The 13,645-nt window shown below is 48.6% G+C and overlaps 1 protein-coding gene across 2 annotated transcripts in view; it reads right to left on the reverse strand.

The window, feature by feature from the left end:
• Positions 1 to 12,908, reverse strand: part of ACSS2 (acyl-CoA synthetase short chain family member 2) — a 37,913-nt gene extending 25,005 nt beyond the window's left edge. For both annotated transcript variants that reach the window (XM_068911965.1, XM_068911964.1), the window contains exons 1-2: positions 12,695 to 12,908; positions 12,231 to 12,426 (exon numbers count right to left, since the gene is read on the reverse strand). In XM_068911965.1, the coding sequence (XP_068768066.1) occupies positions 12,231 to 12,426; positions 12,695 to 12,818 (320 nt within the window). In that variant the 5' untranslated portion in view covers positions 12,819 to 12,908. The remainder of the gene's footprint in view (positions 1 to 12,230; positions 12,427 to 12,694) is intronic.
• Between the last annotated feature and the right edge of the window lie 737 nt (positions 12,909 to 13,645).

The raw sequence follows: 13,645 nt of genomic DNA on the forward strand, positions 1-13,645 counted from the left end.
ACGAGAACATTTCAAAATAACAGGACAGATTGCCCCACCCCTGCCCTCACTTACTGCCACCCAAGTTCCCAATCTCCCACCTCAACAACACAGGGCAGCAATATCCAAAGGAGCTGCTGATGTAACCCAAGCAATAGAAAGCCTGGGGAAAAGAAAAATCAATTTAAGAACATCACTTTCTAAATCAATATAGTTAACTCGGAGAGCTGCTCTTCTGTAGCAACTCAAATCAGGCTGTGATTTCATACTCCAGTGTCTCCATACACACAGGTAGGACCTAACCAAGCTCTCAGGTCTGTCTCTGTTTGAGTCAGACCACTTCAACTAAAAGTCGACCGCGTACCTGGGTGAACAGGTTCCCGTTGCTGCAAAGAAACCCAGATCAGGCCAGCAAACAGTGCCCTGAGCTCTGTGCCCACGTACGAGTGAAGCGGGCTGCCTGCTGTCGCGCTTGTGAACCTTTCAAACTGTGCACCAAAGCAGGGGCCAGCCCCAGAGAAGAAGAAAACATCGTGAACAACATTTTGCAAGCCTGTTGGAGCCGATAGTGAAAGTCCGCTCTCCCAGTTCCTCTGGTGAATCGCAACGCGCTTTAAGAATGAGGTCAGCATCCCTGTTCTTCACTCAATGCATGAAAAAGCCAAAGTGCAGAGGAAGGAACTTATTTATGCATAGTCAAAGGTGGGAACAGAGCCACATTGTCCTACTCCCATGCTTCTGTGCAGTATGATGTGCCGTGTCCAGCCCCGGTGCTCATTTTCTCCAGCCCAATGGACTCAACCTAGGACATTACCTTGCCTGTACTTCACAACACAGCTAAAAACGGAACATGTTTCTAAAGAGGCGTTGGGCCACCACCTGCTCTGTGAACAAGGAATCAGCCCTCTGATCACCTTTAAAAATATTAGTCCCAATTCTGGAAGTGGACCTGTACAGATCCACTGCTCAAGTTCAAGCAAAATCATGCAGGCTGTAAAGGGCTGACCTAGTGCAAAAGTTTTAAGAAATCCCCATGAGCAGTGGAGAGATTTCTAACCTCTCCAGAGGCTGCTGATGCAGGAAGCAAGAGCTGGCCCAGTACAGAAATGCAGCCTGCAGTGAGAATATCCAACACCCTGCCAGTGTCTCACAACAAAATCCACATTAATCCTTCTGTCACTCAATCTAATTAAGGGCATTCTCAGCTACTCTTACTATTGGCAGCCCTTCAGAATTTGAACAAGTATCAGAAGCTTCTAAAGAAATATTTTTTGTTGCAGTTCAGCCACTGTTTACTGCGCTGTTTTCTGAGCCATGCCTTCAGCACAGAACCCAAATAGCAGTGGACACTGCTCAAAAATCACTGCTTTATTGAGTGACCCTCCAGAACTCCCACCAACCTTCCCACTCATTTGGCAGGCTATGCTCTAAAATGTGCTCCAAACCCCTTTCACCGGACTGTAGTACGCTCAGACGTAATTAACGGAATCAGCACTTCACAACTTACGTTGCTGTTGGTTAAATAGCCGACATGAGTGAGTGAAGTGGATGCAATGGGGTTTGTGCTGCTTATGTTCACACCTGAGAGCAGAAATGCTCAGTAGTTGCATTTCTGGAGAACGTAGGACTGACAGCAGTCACTAAGCCCTGCTTCAAGGAAAGTCTTCTCATTGCTTTTTCACATTTCCCTGACAAAATAAAGCAGACAGCTTACAAGCAATGCAAGCCACATGCAAATCATCCTGGTGCTTGTGTCAATAGTCATTACACACTGACAGGTAGATGTTCATCGGCAAGGAGTATTCTGCTAGTCCGTCACCTGTGGCTTTAACAAGTTTCCCTACTTGTTTGATATTCACTAAAAATAAAACAGAGGGAATATACACTAATTCTAATTATGTTCTTATATCCTAAAGTATTTTACAATACATAAAAAGAGCCAATAAAGAAAAATGATGGCTTTTCTTCTATGTTATCTAGAGCAAATGCTGTTTAAGTTTTTTTTAAACACAATGTCTAGGGATCATGTAGTGTTTCAACACAGCTCATATGCAAGACTCATTCCACCAAGTTTCTCCAACATTTGGGTTATCTCAGCCATCACTTCTAATCCTGCAAGCTAAATCCACAGAATGCTGCACCAGAGAGTGACAGTTTGACGTAGGAGGAAACGTCTTAGATGTTTATCGTAAGTAATATTGTCAGAGGAGCACGGACTACTTTTGCCAGTCCAACTGGAAGAGAGCTTATTTCAAGTATGACACAGCTGACTCCTTGTTTAAACACTTTGCAAACAGACCACAAAACACACAAAATCCTGGATGAAGCTTTTATAAGTAAAATAGTCAACAAGCTGCCTGCAGCTGGTAAACGCCCCATTTGGGAAAACGCTGCATCTCTAGATAGAGCACACTGCCAACTAGTCAAGACTTTCTATGAACACTGAATGCCAGGCAAGGTGATTTCAACGGAGGCTCAAAGAATATCCATCAAGCCCATCACAAGAAACTAAGCCTTTAATCAGACTTTTGGTAGACCTTTCAACTTCATGCCTTGGAAACTTTCAGAGGTGATGGCCAGATGTCATCTGCTGAACTGTCATCTCATTCCGTATTCGAAACATCTTAGAAGAAAGTCAGTGGCAATAACAACACAGATCATGCTTAACTATTGTTTGGGCCAAAAAAGAAACCAGGAAGGCCAGCAATTCCCCTAAAGAAGGAAGGTGACACCTGCCAAAATGATCAGCTTTAAAAGTCTAGAACAAAAAAAAAAAAAAAAATCAATTTACAGAGGACTGCCAAGACTCATGATTCATACCACACCCCATTTCAACATTCACCCCACCGAAACTGCAGAATACCAGATATCTTTTCAACAAACAACATGCAGAAATACAAATAGAGAACTGAAATCCCTGTGCCAGACAAATGCAACAGCTCTAACACAGCCCTAGAGTCTGAGAACAGGCAGGAAAAGTCCGGCCCATTACGCTGGGGAGATTCAAGAGGTTTTGTCAAAGCATCGGCAAATCAGTACTACAGCCAACAGCTTGGGGCACAGAAAGCCCTACAGGCACAACACAACCGCCCACGGGGGAAGCATCATGCTTGTAGCAAGCATCCACTAGGGACCTCTTTTTGTAGAGCTCCACCACTTTGTGCCCTGTAAATGCCACTAATTAGAGCAAGTCTTATGCACTTGCAGGCCTGGTTCCTTCTCCACATCTGCTCCTTTCATGCCAGGTTGCTTGGGAAGAACATACAAGCCATTCACATGGCTGAAATAGAATAATCGGGTTTTTCTAGTCTGAAGAGCAAACTAAAGGCTTCGATCCTCCATGGAGGAGGACATATCCTTAATCTGCGCAGAAGCTCACCATCCTCTTTATCCATGAACTACGTTTATCGACCCACAGTTTCACCTCTCCTGCCAATATTCCCCATAGGCAACTGCTGCGTAATTGCAAAGCCCCTGCCAGCAGTAAGCAAACTACTCTTCAAATATATCGAGGTGCCTGTAATCTATCCCAATGTTACAAAATGTAATTACAAGAGCAAGTTTCACAGGCTATGAGAAAATTCAGGAGCTACTGTATGCGTTCACACACACCCCTCTGTCCTCTCCCAGGCAGTTTTGTGCAACTACGCACACAGAAACGTGCAGAAAGAAGGCTTTGTAAAGGGTATCAGCCAACCTTTTAAGACAGTGGTGCAAGAAGCTCTTCATGAAGACTCATTAAATCCCCTGTGCTGCACCAACAGAGCCAGGCCCTCTGTCAGTCCAATGAGCAGCATGAGGAAGAAATACCAAATAAGAACATGATGAACAAGAAGCCTCATTTACACTGAGATATTACACTTCAGGAATGGGACTTTCACAGCAGCTCAGCCGCCTCTTAGACTAGAGCAAAAGAAATACTCTGTTCTGAGTCAGAACCAGGGTCCAGTGTTTTGTCTCCAACAGCAGCAGATGTTTCTGGGGGCATGCTAGCCAACCACCTTTGGCAGTTCAGGCACCAGTCTCAAAACTGATCCCTGGGGAATCTGCAGCCGATCCTGAAAAGTGATCATTAAAAGAAAGGAAGCGAAGGGCAAGGCTTAACCAGATCCATAAAAAGTCCTTTCTTCCATTTCTGAGGACCTGAACTTGCTGAAGGTCGTCTTGGAGAAGATGATCCGTGATGCTGTCACCTACGTGGAGCACGCCAAGAGAAAGACGGTCACGGCCAAGGACGTGGTCTACGCCCTGAAGGGCCAGGACACACCCTCTACAGCTTTGGCAGTTAATTCCCAAATAATTTTTCACGGGAAACCTCATCCAGGGCTGTCCAAAAAGAGTCATATCTGCGGGCTTACTGACACCCTCATGGAACTCCAGCAGGTCTGCCAGGCAGAACCTCCCCTTCCAGTAGCTCTGCTGACTCTGTCCCCACAGGCTGCACTGGTCCATGCACACAGTGACCTTATGCCTTACTTCAGGAGCCACCATGGATGCAAGTCAGATTCACCAGTCCGTACTTCCCAGGACCTCTCTACAGCCCTCTCTGTAGATGGAGACAGGCTGGCAACCTCCCAGTCCTCGGCACAGCAGTCCCTTGCAATAGCACATTGCACTCCCTGGCCAGCAGTTCTGCAATTTCACATTCAAGTTCCTGCAGTGGATGCCACCTAATCTTGGGTGGCTGCCATCTAATCTTGGGCTCTTCTATTGCCGTCCAAATTATTTATTTGGTCAAATACTTCCAGGATATTCCCTTGTGTATATATAGACAGATACTGTCTCCCTGCCAGCAACTGCGACCAAGGGCTTCAGAGCAAAACACCAGGAACAAACCAGCTCTGACACAACCCGAATGAAAGCTGCTTCCCTGACTCTGCACCGCTGCCAGTATGCGTGCTCAAGACGGAGGGCTTCTTTGTACCACCACTCTCCTTACAGCTCGGCCTTGGAGCAATCGCCCAGGTGCTGCCAAGGGCTCGCTTCCTTTGCGGACTTCAACTCAAGAACTGTTAGAAGAGATCATGAGAAGGGGGAAAAGCCCCATTCTGCCTATGGGGAGCAGGTTTACAGGTTGTCTGAGCTCAGAAGAAGCTACTTTCAGTGCAGATCTTCAATACTGCTGAATGTCCTCCCACAGAGGCATGAGTCCTGGGAAATTTCTCAATAGACAAGACCATAGGTGACTACAGGCAATGTGTAATCCGGCAATCACCATCGTTTAATACTTGCCCTCCTCCTGTGTTGCAGAGAGGGGCTGAACAGCAGCAAAAGCTGTGCAAGCAGGACACCTGCCCTGCGCAAAAGGAAGCCCGGGCCCTGCGGGCTGCTGCTGTTGCTGCAGCCTGAGAACGGCTGCCACGAATTGCTGCTTACAGTAGCCTCCTCCAACCGCTCAACACATCACAGCGGGACCAGTAGCGGTAACAGCAATGAGGCTCCGAGTCTCTCGGCTCCCCGCTTGTCCTTCTGCCCCAACAGCTACCCGGAGCACACCCCAAGATCGAAAAGGCTCTGCAGGAGGAGAACAGAGCCTGGAGTCCCAGAAACATCATGCTGTCCTTCCCAGCATCTCCCTAGAATCGCATGCGTACCTGACAGGGATGAGTCAAGCTCTGCTTTCAGGTGACTAGACGTCTGCCAGCTGTCTGAACGGCTCCTAATGTGACAGGACATTTAAAACACTGACTCAGAGCATCCAGGAAAGCACCCCAGTGTACCTGCACAGGACAGCATGAGCTTGAAGAAGGCATTTTGCTGCTCTCACATATTTAGTTCATCCCTTGGGCAAAATCCCTCACTTGTTGGCCCTGTTGCAGAGATTTCACCAGAAATAAAGAGAATGGAGGAGGCAGCACACTGAGCAAAAGCCCATTAACAGAAACACACTCAGGACAGATCAACCTCAAGATATGACAGGAGAAAACTGGTGGATGCCAGATCTCAGGAAACACATGCAGCCTGTGGAAACAAGCTCCAGCCACAACCACTATGCTTTTTATGAGCCATTCCCTCAGGCCAGGCCAAGAATCTCCAAACCCTCAGCAGGTGCCACCGCACTGCCCTGGGGCAGCCCCTTACCCGCATCCCATCTGCAACTGCTCCCATGGTAGGGGAATCAGCGTAATTAAATAAGACTGGTTAATTCTCAGTTCAGCATAGCCTTGCTCTAAACAGTCCTCAGCTGAAAATGCAGACTCCATCCATTGATGGAAAAAAGCCAGGGAGCTACATCTGAGAACAAACTACAAGTCCCTTCAGTCCCACTTTGCACTTATATATAAGCACCCAGTGCTGTCTGTGCTACTGCCACAGCAATAACCATACTGGCATTCACCTCCTGACCAGCAGCACCTGAGAGCAAAGCTTTGGGAAGAGGTTTCGTGCAAGCCCTATAGTACCTTTGCAGCTGGGATCAGACGCTCCGAGACAGGTTAGAGCTCCTGGAACTGGAGCAAATCTTCTAGAGCTATATAACACACCTGCTGACCAAGCTGAGGTGGACGCTGGTGAGCCAAACCAATCTCACTTCCTTTAGCAGAGGCAGAGCTGCCTTAGCAGATGGTGCCAGATACAGCATCATCGCCTCACACCTCTCTTTGAATGAGCTTGCTTGGCCTTCCTATGGCTAATCCTCAAGCTCTTCACCCATTCCTGCTTCTTCCAGTTCTCAGCAGTTACTGACAGTGCATATGCTACCTTCTATGTCTTCATATAGATGTCCTTTCACTGAGGTCTAGGGCTGAAAATAAAGACACACTACTGCTTTTGCTGAATATCTTAGCATCTTTCTGATATCACCAGCTGATGCCTCTGGCTGTTTGCACTATGTGCCCAATAACTACTTAGAGTTCTTCCAGACTTTCTTTCAAGCCTCTTCAGTTGATTTAGGCAAACCATTCCAGATGTTCTCCACTTCCTGCCTTGCTTCTTTTCAGAGGGGCAGAAAGAATTTCACCAAAGAAATTAGCCAAGCACATCCCTCTTCAAGACCTAGATGTGTCTGAGCTATTGTCTTTCCTCCTCATTTTAATACCAAGTTTTTATTAACGCTCCCACCATTCCCACTATTGCAGTAGCCACGCAGGTTAGAACCAGAAAGCAGCTCTGCAAAGCAGAAATGTTCTCTTTTAAAGGTAGTAGAAACACTGTTCCAAAGCATGCAGTTAACTGGAGAGATGCTGCTACTACCAAAAGTTTTCCAACAGCTCCCCCACCACCACCCTCAAGCCTCAAGGATGGCATAAAACCCACGAGAAGACCACTACCCTTCTTACCATGACACAAGCTACAACTATCACAGCCCATAAAGGAGTGTTCAAGATTTGCAGCTTAGTGAAACACAAGCATATCCAATATATTTTATTACTTCAGGTGCACCTAAATCGCCCGATTCCCAGCTGCAGAGCAGTGAACTGTCCAACAGTGAAATAAGTAAACGCCTGCCAATAATTCAGATCTCAGCTCTATCACACTGCTCTCAGCATGCACTAAGCCAAACCACGGGGAGGCTACGTGGATCGATGGGGACATACCGCAGAAGACCCCTCAGATTTCCAGGGATGAGCAGGTCACCCCTTTTCCAAAGGAGAATTCCCATCAGCAGAAGGGAACCGTGCTGAGCCTGGGTAGTGCTGCAAGCTCCAATGAAACACACAGTAACTTTTCCATGAGTAATGCTTCTTCTTACTGTAAAAGCTTACTGGAATTACCCTCTTTTAAATAAGCCCTTCAGAGCAGTAACCAGGGAACAGCAGCAACGGGTAGGGCTCTTTGGTAGCACCTGCCCCGTGGCTTTAGCTGCTCTTGCCAGCTCAGAAACACACACCTGGAAGTCTGTATCAGTGAGTGCCTAAGTCAATGCAACCCTCCCACTCCGTGAAATTTCTTTCTTCTAAAAAAGTTGTGCGATTTAGGGATGTGTTTTCACTACTAGAAAGACAGTGTTGAAAGAGGCTGCATCACTGGAAGTATGGACAAGTCACTCAGGAAATTACTAAAGAAATGAAAAATCAGTTTGGCATGGGACACTCCAAAGTCCTGAAGCCAGCAGGAGTAGCCAAGTGCATCATGTAGAAGCTGGCTATGATTAAGCACTTCTGAAACTCTTGAGGTTAACAGCCCCCACTGCCAGTGCTGTCCATGGGATAGCAATGGAAGACCGATACCTCTGAAGGTATCTAGAGATAAAAGTACACTGCTGATCTAGATTCTGGAGGTCAAACACTTTGACTGCTCTCAGCAGTTTAAGGCAAGAGTATTTCTCCAAATGGAAGAGGCCCAGACCCTGACAGCAGAAATGCAACTGTGGCACAGCTGGCATCTGGCTCCATTTCAACTGAGATGACTTATCCCAGAAAAAAGCATTCCAGATTGAGCTGTGGGCTGCCACTCTGATAATAGCAGCAAACCAGTTCAACCACCTACCAGCAGCCCACAGGCCTCCCCCCAGGAGATGACACGTGACTTTTTTTTTTTTTTTTTTTACTTTGTTGCAGGCATATGCTCAGAGTGAATGGGCATTTGGATTCTGAGGAACACTGAGGTGTGAAGACAAATCTGTATCCTCTCTAGAAGGCTGCTGTCAAAAAAAACCTGTTAGTTCCAGTGTCCTGCTAAAAAACCTCTAGGGGCAGTCAGGGAGTAGTGCTTTGCTTTTCAATTGATTGTTTAAAAAACAATGCTCACTTGCTTTCTTATATAAAGATTTATCTGAAGAAATCTTACAGCTATAAGCCCCTAAATCCTTTATTAGATAAAAAAGGAAAAGTCCATTTTATCTTTGCATGTCATGTTTATTACAGATCCAGAATGGGAATGATTGACAGTTATTTTTCTGTTTAAACAAAGCTGCAGTTAAGTTCTGGCAGCCTTTACTATCTTTGCTTCTCCTTCCTAAATACATTACTTTATATGCAAATGCAACAAAGCAGAAAACTGATACGCTCTTCCAAAGCCAGCAGTGCTCTGTTAAGCCCGTGCAGCTGGGCCTGTGCCAAGGTGAAACCACAGCATGCCAAATTCCGCCTTCAGGTCCCCCCGCCACATAGCTACCAGCACAACAAATGGGCTGATGGGTTTGAGAAACAAAGGTCGCCAATTAGTGCTTCTGCTATACAGAGATCAGGAAATGAAATATGTTTCATCTCAGTACCTTTAAACCCAAGGTCTAATTACAGAGAATATGGGAAGAGTTCTGTAGTAACTGTTTTCTGAATTCCCATCTGGTTATATTTTTACCTCCAGAAGCTGACCAGGCAGGCACTAACTCTAGATTATTAACAGGCATTTCAGTGTACAGTTAAGGGCTTGTCTATGCAACAGAGGTGAGCTTACAGCATGGTGAAAGCATACTGTTTGCTAACTTTAGTTAATGTAGCAACAACCACAGAAAGTCTTCAGGACTGGTTCAAGTCCCACACAAGTGCCATCAGTGTCTCAGCTGGTGTGTCCAGTGCATTATGCCTGCAAGGTCCATGACAGCTAGGGCAGGTATCTACCTGCACAGTGGCCACAGCATTAACTTCAGTCTTCCCACACAATTACGAAAGATTTCACTTTTGAGACAAGCACTTTTATCAGAAAAATTTCCTGGCTCTTCCGTTATGTTTTAGGCCACATCAGCAACACCAAACACAGAAAGAGGAATCAAAAGCAGCAGGGATAGAAATACTCATAACATTCACGAGCAGCCAGAGCTATCATAGCGAAACAGGCAACAGAAACTGCAAGCGTTTCCTACCGACTCAGGGTGGTAGTTCGGAACTATGCAGCACCCAGAGGATGATACTGTGACGGTAAATGTCACCTATGTACCAGTTATGCAGTGTCTGATCACAGCATCGCTCAGAGCCTGGAAGGGCCTGTAGGCTAAGCCACATCCCCAGGCTCCGACCCTTTGAGTACAGCCAGTTTTTGCAATACAAGACGACTGGCAGCGTTACAGGAATTTGCAGAGCAGCTTGGCGAGAACAGATCCCAGTGAACCACTAGCTCCTTCCCGCCTAGGCGAAACTTGAGGCAACCGTAGTCAATGCAGTAACAGCAGCTCTTTTTTGTCCGGACTCACACTTCTTACAAATGCTCTGCAATGCCTGGAAACATTATTCCTTTTCCCCCAATTCCTCTTCTCCGAGAAGAAAGGCCATGACCCTGCACCTTTGCAGAGCTCTCTTACAGTTGATCAGTATACTGCCTCAGTATAATCTCAGCTCCTTTCCCATCTAACTCTCCCCATATCTAGATATTCCTAAAAGGAGGAAATTTGGCAAAGTATTTTAAAAAAAAATAAGTTTTTCTCTAGGAATTCCCTTTGGCTGTTGGAGGCTTTGTTGGCTTTTTTCATAATCTATGAAAAGTCTCAAGGGTTTTAGAAAACTGGGCTTGCTCAATGGAGTGTTTTGCACAGCCATGGAAGGACGGTTACCCATTTACAGGTACCAACCCCTAGCCCTGCTTCCTCAAGACCCACTGTGCCATGTTTGCATTGCCCGTCATATTCAGCATGCCTTTTCATCCGCAACTGAGCTTCAGGCACCCCAACGCCCACCTCAGAATCAATCATTCATGATGAAGTGCACTAGGAGAGTTTACCCCAAAACTGGGCCTGGAAAAATTGCCTGTTAAGGGGAAAGGGACCTTATGTTTTTCAGCACTACAAACACCGAGACTGACACGCACCTTTTTAATACCCGCTGGGAGTATTGCTTAGCATCACAATACCCCCACAAAGCCTGCCAGAATAACGAGGAGAATCTTTACTAAGGCCAAATTAAAGCTGTAGGCTGCTGCCTATCTGTCACACACAGGTGCTGATGTGGAAGAATGATGTATCCACTCCATAAATCCCAGCACAGCTGGCAGCCCTGGCTGCCCAGGAGCCTGCCAAATGGCTTTTGTTTGTTGACACGCACCTTTACCTGAATGAGCTTACGAAGGAGTTTTCATTCAAAAGCTGAAGTCATTTTACATCTGAGTGAGTTGGAGAATGTAGTTGGCTAGCAGAGAGGCAAACGCTTACCGCCATTTCAGTGGCATAAGCTAGAGCCTTGTTAATATTATTTGTTAGGTGGCAATTCTTTTACTGAAGTAGCAGGTGCACAACTGAAAACTCACATATGAGCCCTCAATTATACAACCATAGAGAGAACTAAGCTGGTATAAACATGTTCCTTTGTGCAGGGTGGGAGCCACAAATCACCTTTATGCCAGCAACACAGAGGGACTCTGACTGCACCAACTTAATCGGAGCAGCACAGCTGTTTGTCATTTAAAAGCCCCAGTATTTTGTCTTGCAGTGACAGTTAAGATTCATACAGCTGCTCCTCTGAAGGGAATCACAATAGCCTAAGCTAGCACTGCAACTTAACAAGTTGCATGTGTTTCACTTCGCTTCTGTACTGCCACATACAGTTACAGGAGCACAGAGCAAGATAAATGCAAGATAGTTGAGCAAAGCAGCTGAACGCAAGCGGGCAAGGCAGCGTCCTCGACTCAGGGAGCAGAAGTGAGGTGCCAGCTGAGCCAGGTCTGCAGCAGAGCACCTGGCTTTCAGAAGTCGCCAGTGAAGCCCATTGTGCATCAGTCTGAAAATTTCAGCTTCATGGGGTTTTTCAGACTAGAAACTACTCTGAAAACAAACAGGCAAACAAACTTAAGATAGGGCTTAAGATAGGGAAGTCAACTGTCCTTCCTGAAGGTAATGTCAGAGAAGCCAGCCTTTTAGAGAGCTTCGCAAAGTTATATGAACTCAAAAGCAAGAAACCAATATATAACTTCAGGTTTTAGAAGAACATTTCTGCCATAGGAGCAGAAACTTGACAGATCAGCAGAACATGGAAACAGGAAGTCTGGGTTTAATTCACATTTTGATTTTGGATGCTATTTGTTCCTGATCCCATGTCCCTTCCTGCAAAGCAACATCTACCTATTTCACAAGGGTACCATGGCACCTACCTAAATAATGCCTGTAAAACAGCATGACTGCTCTTAGCTTTAGTGGCTGTACTGACAGAGGTAGAGCTAGAAGTCAGGAGAGCCTTGCTGCTACTACTTCAGAGCATCCCAAGATGGAAGAAGAAGCTCAATTACACAGCTCCTTCATGGAAAGCAAACACCAGCTATAGCTATGAAAAAATTAAAGCCTCCTAGATTTTAATCACATTTTAATTCACCTCAACAGAAATCAGTATCATTTATACACTTGGGCATTGCATTGACACAGTTTCTACATTATAATAAAAATACTTTACCAGTAAAAAGCAATTTTGTCCCCCAGTTTCTTCTCATTGACATTTCTATCCAACAGGTTGTAGCAGATGTTGGTCGTCGCCCCTTTCATCCATTCAACGAAGATCTTCCCCTTTGTCACGTCAAAGTTGTACTTCAGAAACGGCCCAGAGGGCTGGGTCTTCCAGTAAAACTCCTTAGCGACATCACCCCAGAACTCTGCAAAGAGCAACGATCACACCTTAGGACCCAGGGTAAAGGAATAAGGAAATAACAATCATAAATAGAACATCACTTTGTACGTTAAACAATTCACTGGGCGGACCCAGAGAGGAAGCGAGGGCAGCTGGCAGCGGGGCTACCGCTGCGGCCAGGCGCCGAGGGCAGCACCGAGGCCGCAGCCCGCTCCGCCGCCCCGGCGGAAGGGCGGCCGCGGCCCCGGCCCCGCCGCAAACCTCCCGCCACCAGCAGGCCCGGCGGCGCTCACCGCGCGGCTCCTCCACGGAGCGCTGGTAGAGGCGCTGGTAGTGCGGCAGCGAGGGGATGTGCGCCGCCGGCAGCAGCTCGGCCCGCGGCCGGTACAGGCGGGCCTGCTCCTCGGGCAGCACCATGGCGGGGCGCCGGCAGCTCTGCGCGGGCGGCCGCCGAGGCCGCTTCAAAGCGGCGCGGAGCCGGGGGCGGGGTCGGCGGCAGCCCGCCCTCGCGTCGGGGGGAGGGCTGGGGGGGCCGCCGGGGGCGGGCACGGGCAGGCAGCGCCCTGCGGGCCGGGCCGGGCTGGGCCTGCGGCTCCGCGGAGGCGGCTCGGCCGGCCCCGCCCCCGGCCTGCGGGGGTGCCGCTCCCCGCCGGCCGCGCCGCCCTGGTCAGCCTTGTCCCCCCCCGCCCGTCAGCCGCGTCCCCCCTGTCAGACATGTTCCCCCCCGCCGGCCGGGTTCCCCTGGTCAGCCTTGTCCCCCCCCCCGCCGTCAGCCGCGTCCCCCCTGTCAGACATGTCCCCCCCGCCGGCCGCGCCGCCCTGGTCAGCCTTGTCCCCCCCCGCCCGTCAGCCGCGTCCCCCCTGTCAGACATGTCCCCCCCGCCGGCCGGGTTCCCCTGGTCAGCCTTGTCCCCCCCCGCCCGTCAGCCGCGTCCCCCCTGTCAGACATGTCCCCCCCGCCGGCCGGGTTCCCCTGGTCAGCCTTGTCCCCCCCCGCCCGTCAGCCGCGTCCCCCTGTCAGACATGTCCCCCCCGCCGGCCGCGCCGCCCTGGTCAGCCACGTCCCCCCCGCCCGTCAGCCGTGTCCCCCCTGTCAGACATGTCCCCCCCGCCAGCCGGGTTCCCCTGGTCAGCCTTGTCCCCCGCCCGTCAGCCGCGTCCCCCCTGTCAGACATGTCCCCCCCGCTGGCCGGGACCCCCTGATCAGCCTTGTCCCCCCCCGCCGTCAGCCACATCCCCCTTGT

The sequence above is a fragment of the Struthio camelus genome, chromosome 18 (assembly GCF_040807025.1).
Source record: "Struthio camelus isolate bStrCam1 chromosome 18, bStrCam1.hap1, whole genome shotgun sequence".
NCBI lineage: Eukaryota > Metazoa > Chordata > Aves > Struthioniformes > Struthionidae > Struthio > Struthio camelus.